Genomic DNA, 23,854 nt, shown 5'->3' on the forward strand with positions numbered 1-23,854 from the left:
CTGCATCTGTGGAGCCGACTGGCGATGTGCATAGCGGGGGCTTCGGAAGACCGAACAAGAAACTGTGTGTTTGTCTCCCCATCACACATGTTGAGCAGTATTCAAGCAGAATGAAAAGAGTTTGCGAGTGTGTCTCTGAACATGTGTGTGTGTTTGCGAGTGTGTCTGTGAACATGTGTTTGTGTGTTTGCGAGTGTGTCTATGAACGTGTGTTTGTGAGTTTGCGAGTGTGTCTGTGAACATGTGTGTTTGTGTGAGTTTGCGAGTGTGTCTGTGAACATGTGTGTGTGTTTGCGAGTGTCTGTGGACATGTGTGTGTGTTTGTGTGAGTTTGCGAGTGTGTCTGTGAACATGTGTGTTTGTGTGAGTTTGCGAGTGTGTCTGTGAACATGTGTGTGTGTTTCCGAGTGTGTCTGTGAACATGTGTGTTTGTGTGAGTTTGCGAATGTGTCTGTGAACGTGTGTGTGCGTCTGCCCACAAGATCCCAGTGTAGACTTTCACCTGACTGACGGGGGGAGACGCTGGCATGATTCTGCCGGGACTATACATCTAAAGCAGCACCTTAGGTAACGCGGGGAGATGGACCGCAGCCCTCCGGGGTGACTGGGACCCGATCCCCGCTGCCTGGAAATCAGCCCTGACACAGTGAGCGCCGCTGCCGACGCGGATGTGACGAAACATGGCGTCAGGGCCCTGTTGCGCCCGGCGCCGAACCCACGCAGCTGGGCCGCGCGTGGGTGACCTGTTGCATGCATGTCGCGAGTCGATCCTCGTTCACGCCGCTTCAGTGAAATTTTATTTCATATATTTCTTCCTCTCCAAAGCGAGCGTCTCTGTGCCCGAGTATCCGCTGGGGCTGAGGTCGAGGCACCCGAGCGGGGCACGATTTGGATGTTTAAGAACTTTATTTTCTTTTCACAAATAAACACAGGTGATCACACAACAGAAAGCTTTACATTAAAATATATATATACTTAAAACAGTATATATGAACACATCTCATTAAGTTTTGACAAGGTAACAGTTACATAACAATAATTTATCTTGTGCAGGTGCCTTTTTTCCCAGTCATTTTTCATCACTAGTGATCGACGGAAACCGAGCTGAAACAACAGGCTTGCGATCGACTCTCTGCGCTCCAGATCAATAATCCTGCGCTGTCTGGCGGCTGTTCTAGAAGCTAGAAGTATCGAAGTGCTGGTCGCTCGACTGGCCCCATCGATCACGTGGTTTAGCATGAGACTAGTTTAAAGAGCATCATGTCAGGCGACGTCGTTCCATCGGCGTTTCCCCCTCTTTCTGAGAGTGCCTCGGGCCTGCGGACACCACAGTCCGGCCCTGGCTCTACCCCGAGAGCGTCCGCGGAGCCACAGGCGACAGGAGCAGGTCTTGGGGACGCCAGTAGCTGTTTGATCCCCGCGTCTTGAAGGAAGTCGGGGTACAGCACCGCGGCTGCTCGTCTGAGCTCATTTATGTCACTGGGTGTCAATACTTCGGTTGTCTCCCCAACTTTAAATAAGTACGGTACATGTGATCAATAAGCGTTCAGTAGCTCAGATTTGCAGTGTCTTTTTGGGAACATTGTATTTCCGTTTCGGTACTGTCGAAAGCCGCGTCTGTTTATTCGGGTTGAATTTCTTTCGCTGCCGGACGCGCAGGTGGGGTCACGGGGCGGGAGGCTGTCTGAACCGGGCCCGACCCGGATTCACACCGCCCGACAGACAGGGCCCACCTCGGAGGACAACCGGGACCCCTCTGAAGAGAGACCTCCGCTGTCGGTGCTGCAGCGAGCCGGTTTCAGGGGAGAGCGGCGCATTTCCAGCCACGCTAGAGCAGGGAGACGGAGACGGAGCGGTCGATATTCAGGCTGAGCTGCAGTGCGCCAATCCACATCTGAAACACATTCTGCCCAGGGTTTGAAGGATCATAAAGAAATGTGTATGGGGGGCGTTTCAGACAAAAGCAGTCCTTCTCCAGTTGTTAAGAAACGTCCTGACAATACAATTATTTTTACCATTTAAGGCTCGCATGCAACATAGAAACCCTTGTTACTGTTCAGCTCGCTAGAAACGAGCCCAGGAGTCGGTACTCAGTGTGAGATCTTTATCTGCGTTGAGCGTTCGCCTTGCTAACTCGTTCACCGAGCTGTACAACAGACGGGGATGTGTATATCATCAGCGTGCAGGTAGTTGATTTATAATGCGCAGCACGAAGACCACGCGTACGCGTGTGACAGAAAAAGCTCAGAAATCAACACGACACGACAACACAACAACACAACACACCGAACCAGCCCCGTTCACACGAGGCGTGCGGCAGTTCCCGCAGGTGACGCGCGCAAGAGGGGAGAGGAAGACGGGTTCCGCTTCCGCGCGCAGGACCAGCGGGTTGAAACGTGACACGATTTAAAAACAGCACGAGACGCGAAGAGAGAACCGCGCGCCAGCGGACCCGCCTGCGTCACTGTTCCCCGGAGGGTGCCGATTAGTCGAGGCCAGAAATCCGACACGTCATTTTCCGGCTCCCGTCACCGGCCCTCGCAGAGGGGTCGACAGACTCTCCACAAGCGTGTTCACGTGAATGCGTTATGACGGTGAAATCGCTGTGTAGCGTTATCAAGTCTGCGGCCCTAGAAAGCACAGACAGCAGCTCATCGATCCCGGGATCTCGTCCAGCTGTTTCTTGTTTTATTGAAAGAAGCCACAGTCTCGGCTTGAGCGACACTCCCACCACTCTTTGTGTAAAGAAGCGCCTCCTGTCCTGATTGGGGGCTCTCATCGAGTTCAGGTTTCACGTTTGAAAGTGTTGTCCCGTGTACCCTGAGCACAACGACACGACGGGTGACATAGCAATGACACGGCACATGAGATAACAAGTGCCGTCCAGCTGTCTTGAAGGAAGCCAGGGACCGGCTTCAACCCCAGGGCTGGGCGGCTCGTTCCACACCCCCACCACCCTCTGTGTACAGGAAGCGCCCCCGGTTCTGGGTTTCAGGTGCACTTCCGCGTGCGCGCGCCTGCGTTCCGTCGGGACCGCCGAACGCCCGGGCACGAGACCGTTCAGAGCCGCGAGGAGCCTCTGCCCCGCCGGGGGCCCGACTGTGGGTCCGAAGCCGCGCGGAGCCGGACTGACGGACAGAAAGGGTCTGACCACGCTGACCGCACTGACGTCCTGCGGCCGTTTCCTCTGCAGCAGGGGAACATCGCAGTAGCTGACCACCCCCTCCCCTGCTCTCTCTCTCGCTCTCTCTCTCGGGGGGACCCGGAAATCGCGATCCCCGCAACCCGCCGGCAGCAGCTGCCCGCGCTCGCTCGCCTTTCCTCCCCCAGCAGAATAAACACGAACCCCTTCACGACAGAGCCGTCGTGGGGACGGGTGCAGACGAATGGAGTCGCTCTCCTTATTCTCAAGGATTCTCGGACACTGCCGCGTCCTTCACGCTGCGCTGCTGCAGAATGAGCTTCCTTACAGCCCAACCCGTGCGACACTAACACTAACACTAACACTAACACTATACACTAACACTAACACTAACACTAACACTAACACTAACACTATACACTAACACTATACACTATACACTATACACTATACACTATACACTAACACTAACACTATACACTATACACTATACACTAACACTAACACTATACACTATACACTAACACTATACACTATACACTAACACGAACACGAACACTATACACGAACACTATACACTATACACTAACACTATACACTAACACTATACACTATACACTATACACTAACACTAACACTATACACTATACACTATACACTATACACTAACACTATACACTATACACTATACACTAACACTATACACTATACACTATACACTATACACTAACACTATACACTATACACTAACACTATACACTAACACGAACACGAACACTATACACTATACACTAACACTATACACTAACACTAACACTAACACTATACACTATACAATAACACGAACACTATACACTAACACTAACACTATACACTAACACTATACACTATACACTAACACTAACACTATACACTATACACTAACACTATACACGAACACTATACACTATACACTAACACTAACACTATACACTAACACGAACACGAACACTATACACGAACACTATACACTATACACTAACACTAACACTATACACTAACACTAACACGAACACGAACACTATACACGAACACTATACACTAACACTATACACGAACACTATACACTATACACTATACACTAACACTATACACTAACACTATACACTATACACTATACACTAACACTATACACTAACACTAACACTAACACGAACACGAACACTATACACTAACACTATACACTAACACTATACACTAACACTATACACTATACACTAACACTAACACGAACACTATACACTAACACTATACACTAACACTATACACGAACACTATACACTCTACACGAACACTATACACGAACACTATACACTATACAGTATACAATAACACGAACACTATACACTAACACTATACACTATACAACAACACTAACACTATACACTATACACTAACACTATACACTATACAACAACACTAACACTAACACTATACACTAACACTATACACTAACACTAACACTATACACTATACACTAACACTAACACTATACACTATACAACAACACTAACACTAACACTATACCCTATACACTATACACTAACACTATACAATAACACTATACACTATACACTAACACTAACACTATACACTAACACTATACACTAACACTATACACTATACACTAACACTAACACTATACACTATACACTATACACTATACACTATACACTAACACTATACACTAACACTAACACTATACACTAACACTATACACTATACACTATACACTAACACTATACACTAACACGAACACGAACACTATACACTATACACTATACACTAACACTATACACTAACACTAACACTATACACTATACACTATACACTAACACTAACACTATACACTATACACTAACACGAACACGAACACTATACATGAACACTATACACTATACACTAACACTATACACTAACACTATACACTATACACTAACACTATACACTATACACTAACACGAACACGAACACTATACATGAACACTATACACTATACACTAACACTATACACTAACACTATACACTATACACTAACACTATACACTAACACTATACACTATACACTAACACTATACACTATACACTATACACTATACACTATACACTATACACTAACACGAACACGAACACTATACACGAACACTATACACTATACACTATACACTAACACTATACACTAACACTATACACTATACACTATACAATAACACTAACACTATACACTAACACTATACACTAACACTAACACTATACACTAACACTAACACTATACACTATACACTATACAATAACACGAACACTATACACTAACACTATACACTAACACTATACACTAACACTATACACGAACACTATACACTATACACTAACACTAACACTATACACGAACACTATACACTATACACTAACACTATACACTAACACTAACACTATACACTAACACTATACACTATACACTAACACTAACACTATACACTAACACGAACACGAACACTATACACGAACACTATACACTATACACTAACACTATACACTAACACTATACACGAACACTATACACTATACACTAACACAATACACTAACACTATACACTATACACTATACAATAACACTAACACGAACACTATACACTAACACTATACACTATACACTAACACTAACACTAACACGAACACTATACACTAACACTAACACTAACACTATACACTATACACTATACACTAACACTATACACGAACACTATACACTCTACACGAACACTATACACGAACACTATACACTATACAGTATACAATAACACGAACACTATACACTAACACTATACACTATACAACAACACTAACACTATACACTAACACTATACAACAACACTAACACTAACACTATACACTAACACTATACACTAACACTATACACTATACACTATACACTAACACTATACACTATACAACAACACTAACACTAACACTATACCCTATACACTATACACTAACACTATACAATAACACTATACACTATACACTATACACTAACACTATACACTATACACTAACACTAACACTATACACTATACACTATACACTAACACTAACACTAACACTAACACTATACACTATACAACAACACTAACACTAACACTATACCCTATACACTATACACTAACACTATACAATAACACTATACACTATACACTAACACTATACACTAACACTATACACTAACACTAACACTAACACTAACACGACACAGCCCGCCATCATCAGATCTCTCGCCCGGCTTCACCGGCAAGAAGGAAGCGGTCCGTGCTGGGGGACCCCCCAGGGGGGTCCCGGTTCCGAGTGGGTCCGTCTGCAGCGGAGCCGAGCGGAGCGCGCGGCGAGAGCGAGGGAGCCCGGAGTCTCCACGCGGGGGACACGTGCTCCTCCCCGCGAGAGGCGCTTCTGGGTGCGCGTGCCGCGGGCTCCGGCGCAAAGTCCCGACGTTTTGAATTCGTCTCCGCCGGTCGGCTCCTCGCGCCCGCAAGCAGCGCCTTGCCGGGGGGAATGACCGCGCGCACTCCTATTGTTCGGGGCTCGCGGCGGCCGGGGGGAGGTCAAATTGCTTTCTGCGTCTTCGTCTTTAAAAATATAAACAAATGCCTGATGCACACCCCCCCTCCTGCGCTGCCCAGGACGCCTGGCCAGGGCCGTTCACCCCGGAGAGAGCTGAGGGAGACAAGGAAACAGTCCGAATGCGCGCTTCACGGCTGGGGGAGAGCCGACCCCCCAGCCCAGCGCCAGAAACCGGCAGTGTTTCTCACCAGCATGCAGAGGCGATCGGTGGAGGTTTTGTCTGCGTGTTTTACAATAAAAGCAAATAACACCCCCCCCCCCCCCGCGAGTCCCTGCACCACCCCTAACTCGCGCACCCCCGCTTGTTAAATACCCCGGCCTGACTCGCGAAGGCGAGAGCGAGGGTAGCGGCTCGCGCGCCGCTGGCAGGGGAGGCGCGCATGCGCACGGGCAGGCCGGGCCATATTGGAACGAGGCGGCGAGGCAGCTCGGGCAGGGCAGAGCATCCAAAACCGACTCGGAAAAACTCGGAGCAGGTGAGGCCCGCGGCCGGGGACCGATTACTTCAGTAAGGCGCAGCCCGGGCTACCGGGTGAGAGCGGTTTCGCGCGCCTTCCGGCTGCCCCCGTCTTTTTTCCCGGCGCTAAAAAAGCTCGTCTGTGATCGAGCGAGTGCGAGCGCCCCTCCAGGCACGGGCTCTGACGTCTCAGCAACTTGGGCTCCGGTCTCTCCGGCGCGGAGCGGTTGTGTAGCAGAGACCGTGTCTGCAGCGCTAACTGAGCCCGGTGCGGAGCGGTTGTGTAGCAGAGACCGTGTCTGCAGCGCTAACTGAGCCCGGTGCGGAGCGGTTGTGTAGCAGAGACCGTGTCTGCAGCGCTAACAGTGTCGGTATGGAGAAATTGTGTAGCAGACTGTGTCTGCAGCGCTAACAGTGTCGGTATGGAGAAATTGTGTAGCAGAGACCGTGCCTGCAGCGCTAACAGTGTCGGTATGGAGAAATTGTGTAGCAGAGACCGTGTCTGCAGCGCTAACTGAACCCGGGGCGGAGAGATTGTGTAGCAGAGACTGTGTCTGCAGCGCTAACAGTGTCGGTATGGAGAAACTGTGTAGCAGTGGCAGTTTTCGGCAGGGACAGCTGGGTTAGTCGATTTGTGGAGCCGAGCGAGAGATCACGAGAAGAGCAGCGTGTTGTTTTTGGGCTCGGGTTCATCGCGCTGGGAGAGGCGGGCAGGCGTCGGTTACCTGTGTTGGGATACAGCTCGGGAAAGCGAGGTTTCGAATCCGCGTTTATCGTCACGGTTGGCTTATCGGCGCCTGGAATATCCTACTTAAAGCCAGCGGCCGAGCCCAGCTCCATTATCGCGTGTTTATTTTATTCACCGTTCAGTTATTCAGGTACGTGCAGTATACACGGTTCTTAAACGGGGCTCATCTCGGCCGGCGGTGCCGCTCGCTGGTACGCGGGTGGTCCTCAGGTAGACCGCAGCAACTTCAACACCGCGACCGGCGGCTTCGCTCGATCACAAGCGGGGTTTTTTTCCTTGCCGGTTACGTAACTTCTTGGCGTTATTTTAACTTTGGCAGATGTAAAATGGCGGGTAAAGGTGTCATTCTTTTTGAGTCGTGTTTTATGTGTAAAACGAGCGGTCAGTTTCGCGTGGCCGGGCGGCTCGGCGGTTTCGCCTCACACCTCTGTCGCACCGGGGACCGCCCGGGGGGGGGGGGCAGCCTGACACCCGGAGCCGCTGACCTGATTCGTTCACAAACTTATTGTCATCCAGCACAATCATGCATATCGTTAGGATGAGGAAATAAATATGGAGTCTGAAGAGTGTGCCGCCGCAGACCCTTCTTCTGGAAGAGCAAGGCGTGGACTGCCTCAGCCGGGGGCGAGGGGGCGAGGGTGAGAGGTGCCGGACCTGGCCGGGGGTCCTGCTGCAGGGGTTCAAAGGTTCAAAGGTCACGGCGGCGGGAGCGGGGCGTGTGGAGGTGTCACCCGCGCCAGGAGCCACCGTGGGCGGGTTTCTGGAAACGGGACCAAGTGCGTTTTTATTCGGAAGTTAAGCCTTTTGACGAACGAACCTTTTTTTTGTTGTTGTTGTTGTTGTTGTTGTTCGTTACCCGAACACGTTTTTTGAACCAAGAATAACTGCACCTGTCAGTTTATAAAATTTGGTTTCGTGATTTTGGGAGTTCAAGGTCCCGGCCCGGATCCGGCGGTCTAGTCGGATCTGGACTTTGACATGAACTTTGTGCTTGAAGAGGCTTCTCTCTTTCCCGTGGAAGGCGAGGACCCCTGTTCCCTGCGTGGGTCGCAGAAACCCTTTAGAATATTAGAAACGCAGCTCCTGGAAACACCGCGAGTCACGCGTGTTCGCGAGTCGTGCCGGACTGCAGCCGGTGACGGAGAGATCTGTGCCGCTTCACGCTGTAGTCAGGCCAGGGCTCTGGGCGGCTGCAGCACCGGTACCGGGCGCCCCGGAGCCGCTCCTGACACAGCACCTGCAGGGCACCGCCGGGGAAACAGTCCGATGCCTCTTGCAGCGTCTCAGGTTTTCCGGTCGGAGAAGATACTTCTTATGGTTTATTGTCGAGTACAGCTGTGAGCTGTTCCGCAGTCCGTTACTGATACTGAACCCGTTTACAAGCTGGGAATCTCCCGCTGCAGTGCCTGGGCTCAGGCAGTCTCAGCACCTGGGGGCTTGAACCCACAGTCCCCTGCTAGGCTGGGGTTCAAGTGCCTCTGCAGACGTGGTGCTGTTCAAGAGCTCCTGAGGACCTGCAGGACTGGACACCCTGCAGACACACTGACCCCCCCAGGACAGGACTGGACACCCTGCAGACACACTGACCCCCCCAAGACAGGACTGGACACCCTGCAGACTCACTGACCCCCCCAGGACAGGACTGGACACCCTGCAGACACACTGACCCCCAGGACAGGACTGGACACCCTGCAGGCACACTGACCCCCCCAGGACAGGACTGGACACCCTGCAGGCACACTGACCCCCCCAGGACAGGACTGGACACCCTGCAGACTCACTGACCCCCCCAGGACAGGACTGGACACCCTGCAGACTCACTGACCCCCCCCAGGACAGGACTGGACACCCTGCAGACTCACTGACCCCCCCAGGACAGGACTGGACACCCTGCAGACACACTGACCCCCCCAGGACAGGACTGGACACCCTGCAGACACACTGACCCCCAGGACAGGACCAGACACCCTGCAGACACACTGACCCCCCCAGGACAGGACTGGACACCCTGCTCTGCGCGTTCCCTTCTCCCCGGGGCCCCCCAGCGGGTTGCTCCCGGGATCGGGGGGTGGGGGGGTCACGACGGGGGCAGGGAGAGAGGGGGTTACAGGGAGAGTTCCGGAGGAGAGGGCCCTGTGAATCCTGGGGTCTCCTGGGGTGCTCTAGCCCCTAACGTGGGTTCTCCCCTCTCTGTGTCTGTGTGCAGGGTCACGTGGGGGTCACTCGGGAGCACGGCCAGCCAGGGAGCCGGGGGAGGCGCACTACAGCACAGCGGCCAGCAGGAGGCGCCACCATGAGCCAGGAGCAGCAGGAATCAGGTCAGGCGGAGGCGGCGCGGCGCGTGGCGGGTGAGGGTGACGGGTTGCAGCGCCGGTGGGGCACAGCAGGGTGACTGTGGGCGTTCCCTCTGTGCTGCAGGCGGTGGCTCTGGTCAGGACGAGTCGGACTTCAACTGGGACGAGTATCTGGAGGAGAACGGGGTGTCGGCGGTGCCCCACCACGCCTTCAAACACGTGAGTCTCGTCTTCGGCGGGCCGACAGCAGGGAGCCCTCCCTCGCGCTTGTGCTGAGGGGTAACCGGGGGGGCTGGGGGGCTGTGGTGTGGGGTGACTGGACAGAGGGCCCCTGGGGGTCGCGCGTGGGTCAGCTCAGCGTCTCGCATCGGAGAAGGAGGGAGCGCCATGCGTCGCTGTCGCTGCGGGGGCAGACAGGGCAAACAGGGAGTCGTTCTGGCGCTGGTATCCGTGATGATGCTGCGCTGTGGCCCGGGGGGGGCTCAGAAACGCAGGCTTGTACTGCAGCTGCCAAGACACAGAGGAGCACCAGCGGGGGGCGCTGATGGGTGAGCCCCCCGCTGCCCCGTGACCCCGGGCGGCCCGTCCTCACACTGCCCCCGCGCTCCCCCAGGTGGACCTGAGCCTGCAGAGCGGGCTGAGCCCCGGGATGAAGCTGGAGGTGGCCCTCCGGGGCGACCCCGCGGCCTGCTGGGTGGCCACCATCATCACCACCTGCGGCCAGCTGCTGCTGCTGCGCTACGAGGGCTACGGCGCCGACCGCCGCGCCGACTTCTGGTGCGACATCATGACCGCGGACCTGCACCCCCTCGGCTGGAGCCAGCAGCACGGCCTGCCGCTGCGCCCCCCCGAAGGTACCCCGCCCGCTGACCCTCCCTGGACCGCTGCGCGCTCGGAGAGACACTGACCACTGGACCGCTGGCGGCTTGGAGGGACACTGACCACTGGACTGGAGACCGCTCGGAGAGACACTGACCCTCCTGGACTGCTGACCGCTCGGAGAGACACTGACCCTCCTGGACTACTGACCACTGGACCGCTGTCCGCTCGGAGAGACACCCTCCTGGACTGCTGACCGTTCAGAGAGACACTGACCCTCCTGGAATACTGACCACTGGACTGCTGACCGCTCGGAGAGACACTCACCCTCCTAGACTACTGACCACTGGACTGCTGACTGCTTGGAGAGACACTCACCCTCCTGGACTGCTGACCGCTTGGAGAGATGGTGACCATTAGGAGAAACACAGACTCTCCTGCACTGCTGACCACTGGACTACTGAACATTCAGAGAGACACTGATCCTCTGTCGACTGCCCATTTGGAGACACCCTGACTCTCCTGGACTGCTGACCTCTCTGAGAGACGCTGACCCTAAGACCAGGGTGGGAAACCCTGTATTAGACCATATTGGGACCCCTTCTCACGCTGCTCTCTCTCGCCCCCTGCAGGCCTCCGTGAGAAGTACTCGGACTGGGCGGCCATCCTAGCACAGAGCCAGGAAGAGGCATGCAGCGTGCCCGCCAACCTTCTGGAGGGGGTGAGTGACCTGTGAACCCCCAAACCCCCACAAATCAATTCTGCCCCCCCCCCCCCCCACATACAGGAGAAAGTGGCCGGGCTGGAGATCAAGCATGATAAACTGACCGTTGCTGTGAGCACTGAGACTTCCTCTCTGTCCCCAGCCGCACCGTGGCAAGAACCCCCTGGACCTGCTGAGCTCGGGCTCGACTCTGGAGCTGCAGGACAGCGAGGACCCCGGGCTGGCCTGGGTCGTGGTCGTGGAGGAGAATGTGGGGGGCCGACTGCGTCTGCGCTACGCGGGGACGGAAGGGCTCCCCCAGACACCCCAGCGCTGGCTGTTCTACCTGCACCCCCTCCTGCACCCCCCTGGCTGGGCCGAGCAGCAGGGCTGCACGCTCAGGCCCCCCGCAGGTCAGAGTGCGTGACCGCACACACCTCTTCGGTCACTTTCACAGCCCGGTCTCTCTCGCTGTTTTCAAGCCGAGAACAAATTCCAAGTTAAACTTCGTTAAAGTTGTCATTAACCACTAAAACTTCGCTGACCACTAAAACCTGTGTGGAATACAGTCTGAGCTGACAGAAAGTGTTAAGCGACAGCGTCCCCAGAGTGTTTTGTCTTGCTGTCCAGTGATGGGTGTTACATTCTGCTTCAGTCTTGTGAAGCCTGTTCGATCTGAGCAGTAAGGGTCAGTATAAAACCCCTCAGTCCGACATCGGTTTGCTGTGGGCCGCAGAGAGCTGTGTCCACGTGTCAGCTCGCAGTTTCAAACTCCTCCTTTCCTTGCTGCTCCTGCCGCTGGTAACAGGCAGCCGAGCGGATCTGGGGGCAGTGGGGAGGTTTCCAGTTCCAGGGTGCCGGCAGTGTTTGAACTGGCAGCAGGGCGGAGGGTGATCAGTGGTGTGTGATGAGAGCCTGCGCTGTGTTTCAGCTCTGAGAGCCCTGCGGACTGAGGCGGACTGGGCTGAAGTTCTCCAGAAGGTCCGCGCACAGACGCCGGAGCCGCCCGTCACTCAGGAATTCTTCAAGGTAGGAGCCCAGGAGCCTGGTCCTGCTGACGCCGAGGCAGAACCGCTGTTCTGGCAATGTTCTGGGCCTCATGGGAAGGGGTCGGGTTGACCTCGGTAGTCCCAGGTGTGTGCGGTGTGTAGCCTCATCTGCTCAGCGAGTTGAACTCTGCCCTGTGCCCTGTGCCCTCAGGACCAGCCTGTGATCGGCCCTCACTGCTTCTCGGAGGGGATGAAGCTGGAGGCTGTGGACCCCAACGCGCCCTTCGCCATTCGCCCCGCCACTGTCGCCAAGGTAGGAGGGGCGCCCCCTGTGGGCTGGAGGGCTGAGCTGCAGGTGAATGAGCTCGTGGTGCACTACGGCAGCACAGGGCCGCAGAGGAAAGGCTGCCACAGCTGAGACACAGCACCAGCGTGCATAAATGACAGTGTCTGCCCTTGTAAATGGAGCAGGGCCTGATAGATAGATAAGACTTTATTAATCCCGTAGGGAAATCGATGCAGACTGTCCAGCTTTAAGCAGATGCTTTAACAACGGGTGCAGAAACAGAACCTCTCAACATGTTTGGGGGGACGGTGATGTTATTACGGCGGAGCTTGGAGTCATTTTACAGGTTGAGGAAGTCTGGAGACCGAGTGCCCCCGTTGGGAACTGAGCAGGAGACTCGCGTTGTCGCCCACGTCAGGCTCGTGTTTTTCCTCCGGTGCAGCTGCGTGTTTGAAACCGAAAGAAGCGAACCTGTGGGCCCTCTCTGGGGTCTGGGGGGGGCTGCGCTGACAGGCAGGTGTCTTTGCAGGTGTTCAGTGAGCAGTTCTTCCTGGTGCAGATGGACGACCTGCGGGAAGAGGGTGGGGACAGGGTCTCCTTCCTGTGTCACCGAGGAAGTGCTGGGATCTTCCCCGCGCAGTGGAGCCTGAAGAATGGGGTGACGCTCAGCCCCCCTCCAGGTCAGGGACCTTAGAGCCGCTCTGCAGCCCTCAACACACACACACGCAGCGTGCAGACTGCTAACACAGAGCCCCCCTGTGTCTCTCCTGCTCTGGTCTGTACCGGGCCAGCAGGGCAGCCCAGAGCAGGAGAGACACCTGACATTACCCAGGGCTCTCAGCAGCCACTGGCTGGAATGTCCACCTGGAGACGGGATCTGTAGTAGCCCCTTCACCTTTAAACTCTGTCAGCCCCCAGCCCTCCACTCCTGCTGTCTGCTGCTGAGATCTTCAGGGCAATAGAAGAGGAAGGTTTAATGTCACGTTGCTCTGTTAACTGACATGTTAATTCAGGGCTTGGTTAGTAACACCAGCTGTCTGTGCCACAGGATATCCTGAGCAGGACTTTGACTGGGCTGACTATCTGAAGCAGTGTGGAGCCGAGCCTGCCCCCCAGCACTGCTTCCCCGTGGTGAGACTCCCACAGCGTGATGCCCTGATACTCACCCTCACACACACACACACACAGAGGACGATGCCCTGATACTCACACACACACACACTCACACACACACTCACTCACTCACTCACTCACTCACTCACTCACTCACTCACACACACACACACACACACAGAGGACGATGCCCTGATACTCACACACACACACACACAGAGGACGATGCCCTGATACTCACACACACACACACACAGAGGACGATGCCCTGATACTCACACACACACACACACACAGAGGACGATGCCCTGATACTCACACACACACACACACAGAGGACGATGCCCTGATACTCACACACACACACACAGAGGACGATGCCCTGATACTCACACACACACACACACACACACACAGAGGACGATGCCCTGATACTCACACACACACACACACACACACAGAGGACGATGCCCTGATACTCACACACACACACACACACACACACACACACACAGAGCACGATGCCCTGATACTCACACACACACACACACAGAGCACGATGCCCTGATACTCACACACACACACCCACAGAGCACGATGCCCTGATACACATACACACACCCCCACACACAGAACGATGCCCTGATACACACACACACCCACACACACAGAACGATGCCCTGATACACACACACACCCCCACACACAGAACGAAGCCCTGATACACACACACACCCACACACACAGAACGATGCCCTGATACACACAGACTTGTTTTCAGCTGTGCTCTCCTGCTCTCCTCTCTCAGGAGCAGACGGATCACGGCTTCAAGGAGTCAATGAGGCTGGAGGCCGTGAACCCTCTCGCTCCGGAGCACATCCACGTCGCCACAGTTACCAAGGTGAAAGGTCAGCACATCTGGCTGCATCTGGAAGGTATGCGGCAGGGCCCTTTTTTGGTGGCAGCCAAGCTGTCTGTCCGTCTGTCTCAATAATGAACTGACTGAAGACAAGTACTGTCTTCTCTTCTCTGGTGGCGTCTCGTGTGCTCAGTGAGCATGATGTAAGATCAAAGGAACACGTAACAGGTTTATTCCATGCTGAAAAGAGAAGAGAGGAAACACAACCTGAACTGCAATGTGAGATCTGCTGTCCGGACAGCGGCTAACGGCGTCTCCCTTCTTCCTGTCTGTCCCCGGGGGCCAGCAGCGGTCAAGCCCCCTGTGCCAGAGTGCATCGTCCACGTCCACTCCATGGACATCTTCCCCGTGAGCTGGTGTGAGACCAATGGCTACACGCTGAGGCACCCCTGCAAGCCCAAAGGTGAGTCCCGGCCCCCCGGGGTGCAGGTCAGTGAGCGGCCCAGGGGGGCTTCGAAGTGGCTTAGTGGGTAACGTTGCTCACTCAGAGTGTGCAAGTGGAGTCCAGTAGTCCAGACATCACCATTCCCATGGTGCCTGCCACACTGACCGTGAGACCAGCCCACAGTGGTGCCCATGAGAGAGAGCCCCAGCAGTGTCCACCACGCTGACCGTGAGACCAGCCCACAGTGGCCTGGCCTGGTGTCGGGGGCTGATACTCGCTGTGGCGCAAGGCCCCGACTCGTGCATCGCTTCGGCCTGCCTGTCTGCTGACCTGCTCTCAGGCTCTTTCCTCTTCCCTTCACAGTTCAGAAGCAGCGGAGAGTCGCGGTGGTCCAGCCGGAGAAACAGTAAGGATCCTCATGGTCTTTTTCTCTCTGAAGCCCTGCTGGAGAACGGAAGGGCCGGTCGGTCTCTGCAAAGATGGGTTCCTGCTCTGTTGAAGACTGAGCCAGGGATCCACAGTCAGGAGAGCAGTCCCGCGGACTTGTTTAGCATGTGGCCTCCTATTAGGTGTGAGAGTAGGGGTGTGGACCCCAGTGTCCTGACTGCTGGTCAGTACAGATCCCAGGACACTGTGTTTAGGGTAGGGGTGTGGACCCCAGTGTCCCGACTGCTGGTCAGTACAGATCCCAGGACACTGTGTGTAAGTAGGGGTGTGGACCCCAGTGTCCTGACTGCTGGTCAGTACAGATCCCAGGACACTGTGTGTAAGAGTAGGGGTGTGGACCCCAGTGTCCTGACTGCTGGTCAGTACAGATCCCAGGACACTGTGTGTAAGTAGGGGTGTGGACCCCAGTGTCCTGACTGCTGGTCAGTACAGATCCCAGGACACTGTGTGTAAGAGTAGGGGTGTGGACCCCAGTGTCCTGACTGCTGGTCAGTACAGATCCCAGGACACTGTGTGTAAGTAGGGGTGTGGACCCCAGTGTCCTGACTGCTGGTCAGTACAGATCCCAGGACACTGTGTGTAAGTAGGGGTGTGGACCCCAGTGTCCCGACTGCTGGTCAGTACAGATCCCAGGACACTGTGTGTAAGTAGGGGTGTGGACCCCAGTGTCCCGACTGCTGGTCAGTACAGATCCCAGGACACTGTGTTTAGGGTAGGGGTGTGGACCCCAGTGTCCCGACTGCTGGTCAGTACAGATCCCAGGACACTGTTTTTAGGGTAGGGGTGTGGACCCCAGTGTCCTGACTGCTGGTCAGTACAGATCCGAAAGTTCCCCCTTAATTCCCCAGCTTCTCTCTCCCCCCCGATCTGCTCTGTAATGGGGCTGCACCTGTGTGAGGTTTGTTGAAGGTCAAGTTCATGAAACGTTTCTGGGGGCCTTCCTGCTTTGCGACCGATGTGTCCTTGATGGGGTTAGCCAGCAGCTCACAGCTCAGGCTGCCCCAGTGAGAAGCCCAGGTGTGAGACAGGGCATGCATGTGAACAATTCTGGGAAAAGCAAATGAATAACAGGTAGAAGGTCACCTGTGAGCTGGTGACCTGAGAGCTGAGAGGCGTCACTGTTCAGTAAGTCAAGACACCGGAGAAGCAGAGTCCCGTCACCCGTCCTGTGTGTGTTTGTGTGCAGCAGAGCTCCTCCTCGGAACACGCGCCCCGACGCCCTGAGGCAGCAGGAAAACGGCCAGTCGGAGAGCGGTAAGTATCGCGCATCTGACGCTGCTGACTTCCTTCTTACCGTCCCAGCAGGGAAATCAGCCTTGCAGGCAGGTCAAGGCCGTAGCAACACACTTAATATAACATGAGCCTGTTCACAAATAAGAGCCATGCCTGTATGATGAGGAGGCAGAAGGGCTTTGCAAATAAAAGTGAACTACACGACCAGTTGTTCAGATTAAGTAGGTTAATAGCTGTGGGGATAAGAGAACGCAGCTGCATTGGAATCTAGGCCATCTGAGTCGTAACACAGTTAGAGATCGTGTGTTTCTGGACTCAGCGGCCCCTTCCTTTCCGTGTTCTGCTGGTTTTCCTGTCTCCGTGCCCGTGACTCAAGACCCCTGTTTTCCTCTGGGCAGGGCTGGGCAACGGGAAGTACTGCTGCCCCAAGATCTACTTCAACCACCGCTGCTTCTCGGGGCCGTACCTGAACAAGGGCCGCATCGCCGAGCTGCCGCAGTGCGTGGGGCCGGGGAGCTGCGTGCTGGTGCTGAAGGAGGTGAGGGCGGGGCGCTGGGCTGCGTCTCACTGAGCTGAGCTCATCTGCCCTGGGTCTCACCGAGCAGAGTCACACTGCCCTGGGTCTCACTGAGCTGAGCTCATCTGCCCTGGGTCTCACCGAGCAGAGTCACACAGCCCTGGGTCTCACCGAGCAGAGTCACACAGCCCTGGGTCTCACCGAGCAGAGTCACACAGCCCTGGGTCTCACCGAGCAGAGTCACACTGCCCTGGGTCTCACCGAGCAGAGTCACACTGCCCTGGGTCTCACCGAGCAGAGTCACACAGCCCTGGGTCTCACCGAGCAGAGTCACACTGCCCTGGGTCTCACCGAGCAGAGTCACACAGCCCTGGGTCTCACCGAGCAGAGTCACACTGCCCTGGGTCTCACCGAGCAGAGTCACACAGCCCTGGGTCTCACCGAGCAGAGTCACACTGCCCTGGGTCTCACCGAGCAGAGTCACACAGCCCTGGGTCTCACCGAGCAGAGTCACACTGCCCTGGGTCTCACCGAGCAGAGTCACACTGCCCTGGGTCTCACCGAGCAGAGTCACACAGCCCTGGGTCTCACCGAGCAGAGTCACACTGCCCTGGGTCTCACCGAGCAGAGTCACACAGCCCTGGGTCTCACTGAGCAGAGTCACACTGCCCTGGGTCTCACTGAGCTGTGTCGCACTCCTCTCTGCTGTATCTCACTGCTCCGCTGTCCCATATCGCCTGCACTGCGTGCCTGTGCCTCACCCTCTGTCCTGCTCTCTGCTGCGCCGCAGGTCCTGACTCTGCTGATCAACGCCGCCTACAAGCCCAGCCGCGTGCTGCGGGAGCTGCAGCTGGACGAGGAGGCGCGCTGGCGCGGGCACGGAGAGACCCTCAAGGCCAAGTGAGACACCGGGCTCTGCACGCCGCCCGCCGCGCCGCTGTGCTCTGCTGGCACACGGGGCTGAGCTGAGCTGAGCTGTGCTGTGCTGCAGGTACAAGGGGAAGAGCTACCGGGCCACGGTGGAGATCGTGCGCACGGCGGACCGGGTGGCAGAGTTCTGCAGGAAGACGTGCATCAAGCTGGAGTGCTGCCCCAACCTGTTCGGGCCGCGCATGGTGCTGGAGCACTGCTCGGAGAACTGCTCTGTGCTCACCAAGACCAAATACAGTCAGTACTGGCTCTGCCTCTCTCCCTGTCTCCCCCTGTCCCTCTGCCTGCCTCTCTGCATCACTTGCATCACCCCTGTCTCACTCCCTGCCCCTCTGCGTCATCCCTTCCCCTCTGCCTGTCTCCCTGTCTCACTCCCTGCCCCTCTGCCTGTCTCCCTGTCTCACTCCCTGCCCCTCTGCCTGTCTCCCTGTCTCACTGCACCTTGTCGTCCTGCTGTATCAGCTACAGTGGCAGGAGGAGCCCCAGTGCTCTGTGCCCACGCTGCAGACGAGAGCAGGGCTGGGCTGTGGGTGCTCTGGGCTCAGGGTAGAAGGAGACAGCCTGGCGTGAGCGTGCGAGCGCGCTCGGTCTGTCCTGAGCCAGCCGGGAGGGTGAAGGGGAGTGAGGGACTGTGAGCCGCCTGTGTCTCGCCTGCAGCTCACTATTATGGGAAGAAGAAGAGCAGGAGGATCGGGCGCCCGCCGGGGGGGCACACCAACCTGGAGGGGGGCGTGAAGAAGCCGGGGAAGAGGAGGAAGAGGAGGAAGCACTTCTTTGTGCACAAGAAGAAGCGCTCGTCTGCATCGCTGGACAACACGCCTGCCGGCTCTCCGCAGGTACCCGCTCACGCCATGTCCACACGCAGTCCGTCGTGCGTGTCTGCATCTGTGCGACCCCTGACCCCTGACCCCTCTCTCTCTCTGGCCCCAGGGCAGCGGCGAGGAGGAGGACCTGGACGAGGAGGACTCCCTGAGCGAGGACTCGGGCTCGGAGCTGCAGGACGACTCCGAGGTGTCCGAGCGGAAGTCGCAGCCGTCCTCGCCCTGCCCCGCGGAGCTGCCCCCAGGCCGAGACCGCCGCAGGCGGAAGATTCGCTCCCCGTCCTTCTCCGATGACGAGAACCGTCCCCCCTCCCCCAAGGTAATCACCCCAGAGGGCCCGAGACGGAGCCATCTTAAAACTGAGAGCAGCAGGCACTTCTTTACACAAAGGGCTGTGGGAGTGTGGAACAAGCTGCCCCGCCACGCTGTTTTAATGCTGATAGAGATACCGAGATCCCGGGAACAATGCGCTGCTAACTACTTAACAGGCCAAATGGGCTGAATGGCTCCTCTCGTTTGTGACCTGTCTTATGTCCTTATGCTCCTGCCCCTGTTTTGCCCTTTCTGATGTGTGCCAGTGGCCTCCCTCCTCGAGGCTTCCCCAAGCTAATTGCAGTCATGTTAATCAGGGTCAGTTCAGATTATCCTGAGGCAGTTAACGAGTTTAGAGCTCCAGCAGTGTGAAAACTGGAAGAGCTGGAGAGATCTCTCTCATGCCAGGGCCCGAGCCCCCTGCTTGGCCCTTTTCGCCCTGAGCTGCTTTATACGAACGTGGGTGTCCACACCCTTAAAGTCTGGATCACTCAATGCCAGAACATCGGAAATTGGTTTATTGTGTCTTGTGCGATTGACGAGGCTTCGATCGACCTGTTGAGCCTGGGTGAGGTGTAATAGATACCCAGATGAGGAAGCTGCAGCCTCACCCGTTAGGCACGTGTCTGCTCCTGGAGCAGGGGGACAGCTGGACAAAACAGAAAGGTTTAACCCCTGCGCAGAAATCCGATCACACGGAGACTCTGATGTGATTGCTGATGTTTCTGCACTGCGTTGGCCGAGCATGCGTGAGCAGACACAGGCAAAGCTTTGAGTGTGAAGCGTTGTGTCCTGCAGGTGAATTATACTGCGTGAGGAGTGATTAGTGATGCACATCTCTGAGGCAGCCTGGACCTTCCCAGAATGAGGGTGGCTGCGCCCAATCTGGCAACCTTGTCCAGGGGAGGAAGACATTCCATGAAACACACGAGCTTTCAGCAGAGTTCCTCCCCTCATACCATCTGTCTGTGTGTCTGCCCAGGGCCTGCGGGCGGAGGTCCCGGAGAAGCTGCGCCTGGAGAGCAGCCCCCTGGACTGGAGCGTCGCGGACGTCGTGCGGTTCATCCGGAGCACGGACTGCGCCCCGCTGGCGCGCATCTTCCTGGACCAGGTACCCGCCAACGCCCTCTGAACAGCCAGCAGCGCCGGACACAGAAAAAACACCAAGCATGAAGCGGAGCAGACACATGACGCCGTTAGGCAGCTGTCTGAAGACAGACCAGTGAGGTGGACTGGTTCACTACTGCTCAAAGGAGGCTCTCTGAGCCCAGGAGCAGGAACAGCATGTTCATCATACTGAGCTCTTAGCCAAGACTCTCACAGAGGACTGAAAAACAGGCACGTGTGCAGTGTGTGGCCAGGATACGACATACAGCAGATGGTCAGACTGGGGGGACCAGGAGGGACACATTACAGCAGCCAGACACACCTCACCTGCCTTGTCTTTGGGCAGAAACCAGTGCTGACCGACCCTGTGCTTGTGACTGTGTGTCCAGTGTCCGGAGCGCTGTCTGACCTGTGTGTCCAGTGTCCGGAGCGCTGTGTGACCTGTGTCCAGTGTCCGGAGTGCTGTGTGACCTGTGTCTCCAGTGTCTGGAGCCCTGTCTGACCTGTGTGTCTGTGTGTCCAGTGTCCGGAGGGCTGTCTGACCTGTGTGTCCAGTGTCCGGAGCCCTGTCTGACCTGTGTGTCTGTGTGTCCAGTGTCCGGAGCCCTGTGTGACCTGTGTCCAGTGTCCGGAGCCCTGTCTGACCTGTGTGTCTGTGTGTCCAGTGTCCGGAGAGCTGTCTGACCTGTGTGTCCAGTGTCCGGAGCGCTGTGTGACCTGTGTCCAGTGTCCGGAGCGCTGTGTGACCTGTGTGTGTCTGTGTGTCCAGTGTCCGGAGCGCTGTGTGACCTGTGTCCAGTGTCCGGAGCCCTGTCTGACCTGTGTGTGTCTGTGTGTCCAGTGTCCGGAGCGCTGTCTGACCTGTGTGTCCAGTGTCCGGAGCGCTGTGTGACCTGTGTGTGTCTGTGTGTCCAGGAGATCGACGGACAGGCCCTGCTGCTGCTCACGCTGCCCACGGTGCAGGAGTGCCTGGACCTGAAGCTGGGCCCGGCCATCAAGCTGTGCCACCACATCGAGCGGGTCAAGCTGGCCTTCTACCAGCAGTTCGCCAGCTGAGTGCCCCTGCGCGGGGCCGAGCCGGGGGGCCGGAACTGCACATGCCCTCGCCCCCCCGGCTCAGAGGCCCAGACTCGGCTCCCGCCGCCGTCCGCTTCCCAGTCCGGCTTTCAGATCGGCTGCCCTTGCTTTGCGTTCCTGGATTTTCACAGCGCCGGGCTCCCTGGGGACTCTGGGCGCAGGTGCAGACGTCAGTCCTGGGCCATGCGGGGAGCCCACCGGGGTGCGACTGGCACGGGGTGCCCCCGGGAACTGCCCCGGAGCACCTGCGCCCCTGCAGCACGGAGAGCTGGGCTGGATGGAGTGGGACGGGCCTGGAGGAACAGGACGTCTCCCCCAGCGTGACGGACTCTGAACCGGGTTCGAGAACGAGGGCTGACTTCCAGCTGGGGCCTGGTGCCACGGGGGGCGGTGGGCCTGGGTGGTGGGGGGTCCGGTGGGGGTCAGGGCATCCCTCTCCGTGTGCAGTGATGGGGACCATAGTCCTGCCTCCACCTCCCCCTCACGCCAGGTGCGGGTGGGTGAAAGTGGGAGAGTTTACAAGTGGAAGACAAGCACAACACCGACTCGGATGGAGAAGGAATGCCATCTCTGAGAAGGTTTTTAAAATGCAGGGTGTGTACAGCAGATTTTGTTTTGTTTTTTCTCAGGAGTGTGTACTGTTGTTTTCGTGTTGATCTTCACAGGTGAGAAGGTTTGCAGTTTGCCCTACAGCTCCGCGTCTATCTGGCTGCTGATGTCAGGCTTCTGTCTGCCTGTTCTGACAGAACTGCACGAGCACTGCCCTCACAGAGCCCAGGACTGAGCAGTACTACACAGACACTGCCCTCACAGAGCCCAGGACTGAGAGCAGTACTGCACAGACACTGCCCTCACAGAGCCCAGGGGCACTGAGAGCAGTACTGCATAGACACTGCCCTCACAGAGCCCAGGACTGAGCAGTACTGCACAGACACTGCCCTCACAGAGCCCAGGACTGAGAGCAGTACTGCACAAACACTGCCCTCACAGAGCCCAGGGGCACTGAGAGCAGTACTGCATAGACACTGCCCTCACAGAGCCCAGGACTGAGAGTGTCTGTGCAGTACTGCTCTCAGTCCTGGGCTCTGTGAGGGCAGTGTCTGCCCAGTACTGCTCTCAGTCCTGGGCTCTGTGAGGGCAGTGTCTATGCAGTACTGCTCTCAGTCCTGGGCTCTGTGAGGGCAGTGTCTGTGCAGTACTGCTCTCAGTCCTGGGCTCTGTGAGGGCAGTGTCTGTGCAGTACTGTTCTCAGTGCCCCTGGGCTCTGTGAGGGCAGTGTCTGCCCAGTACTGCTCTCAGTCCTGGGCTCTGTGAGGGCAGTGTCTGTGCAGTACTGCTCTCAGTCTTGGGCTCTGTGAGGGCAGTGTCTGTGCAGTACTGCACAGACACTGCCCTCACAGAGCCCAGGGGCACCGAGAGCAATACTGCACAGACACTGCCCTCACAGAGCCCAGGACTGAGAGCAGTACTGCATAGACACTGCCCTCACAGAGCCCAGGACTGAGAGCAGTACTGGGCAGACACTGCCCTCACAGAGCCCAGGGGCACTGAGAGCAGTACTGCATAGACACTGCCCTCACAGAGCCCAGGACTGAGCAGTACTGCACAGACACTGCCCTCACAGAGCCCAGGACTGAGAGCAGTACTGCACAAACACTGCCCTCACAGAGCCCAGGGGCACTGAGAGCAGTACTGCATAGACACTGCCCTCACAGAGCCCAGGACTGAGAGTGTCTGTGCAGTACTGCTCTCAGTCCTGGGCTCTGTGAGGGCAGTGTCTGCCCAGTACTGCTCTCAGTCCTGGGCTCTGTGAGGGCAGTGTCTATGCAGTACTGCTCTCAGTCCTGGGCTCTGTGAGGGCAGTGTCTGTGCAGTACTGCTCTCAGTCCTGGGCTCTGTGA

The 23,854-nt window shown here is 56.0% G+C and overlaps 1 protein-coding gene across 3 annotated transcripts; it reads left to right on the forward strand.

Moving 5' to 3' along the window:
• The first annotated feature begins 7,181 nt into the window (after positions 1 to 7,181).
• sfmbt1 (Scm like with four mbt domains 1) lies at positions 7,182 to 23,239 on the forward strand. Of its 3 annotated transcripts, none has more exons than XM_088917880.1 (21): positions 7,182 to 7,272; positions 10,208 to 10,319; positions 10,420 to 10,514; positions 10,909 to 11,149; positions 11,747 to 11,835; positions 11,981 to 12,230; positions 12,749 to 12,846; positions 13,018 to 13,119; positions 13,622 to 13,772; positions 14,141 to 14,223; positions 15,014 to 15,140; positions 15,414 to 15,527; positions 15,873 to 15,915; positions 17,143 to 17,210; positions 17,588 to 17,727; positions 18,497 to 18,606; positions 18,698 to 18,873; positions 19,294 to 19,472; positions 19,567 to 19,776; positions 20,752 to 20,880; positions 21,792 to 23,239. In XM_088917880.1, exons 2-21 carry the CDS (start codon positions 10,295 to 10,297, stop codon positions 21,930 to 21,932), a joined length of 2,571 nt encoding a protein of 856 aa, XP_088774006.1. In that variant the 5' UTR covers positions 7,182 to 7,272; positions 10,208 to 10,294; the 3' UTR covers positions 21,933 to 23,239. The 3 variants fall into 3 exon arrangements, with proteins under 3 accessions (XP_088774006.1, XP_088774007.1, XP_088774008.1); XM_088917881.1 differs by having other exon boundaries at positions 7,189 to 7,272; positions 17,146 to 17,210; XM_088917882.1 differs by having other exon boundaries at positions 7,189 to 7,272; positions 15,020 to 15,140.
• The last annotated feature ends 615 nt before the right edge of the window (positions 23,240 to 23,854 follow it).

This window comes from Atractosteus spatula, chromosome 5, assembly GCF_055471065.1.
Source record: "Atractosteus spatula isolate fAtrSpa1 chromosome 5, fAtrSpa1.hap1, whole genome shotgun sequence".
Classification (NCBI taxonomy): domain Eukaryota; kingdom Metazoa; phylum Chordata; class Actinopteri; order Semionotiformes; family Lepisosteidae; genus Atractosteus; species Atractosteus spatula.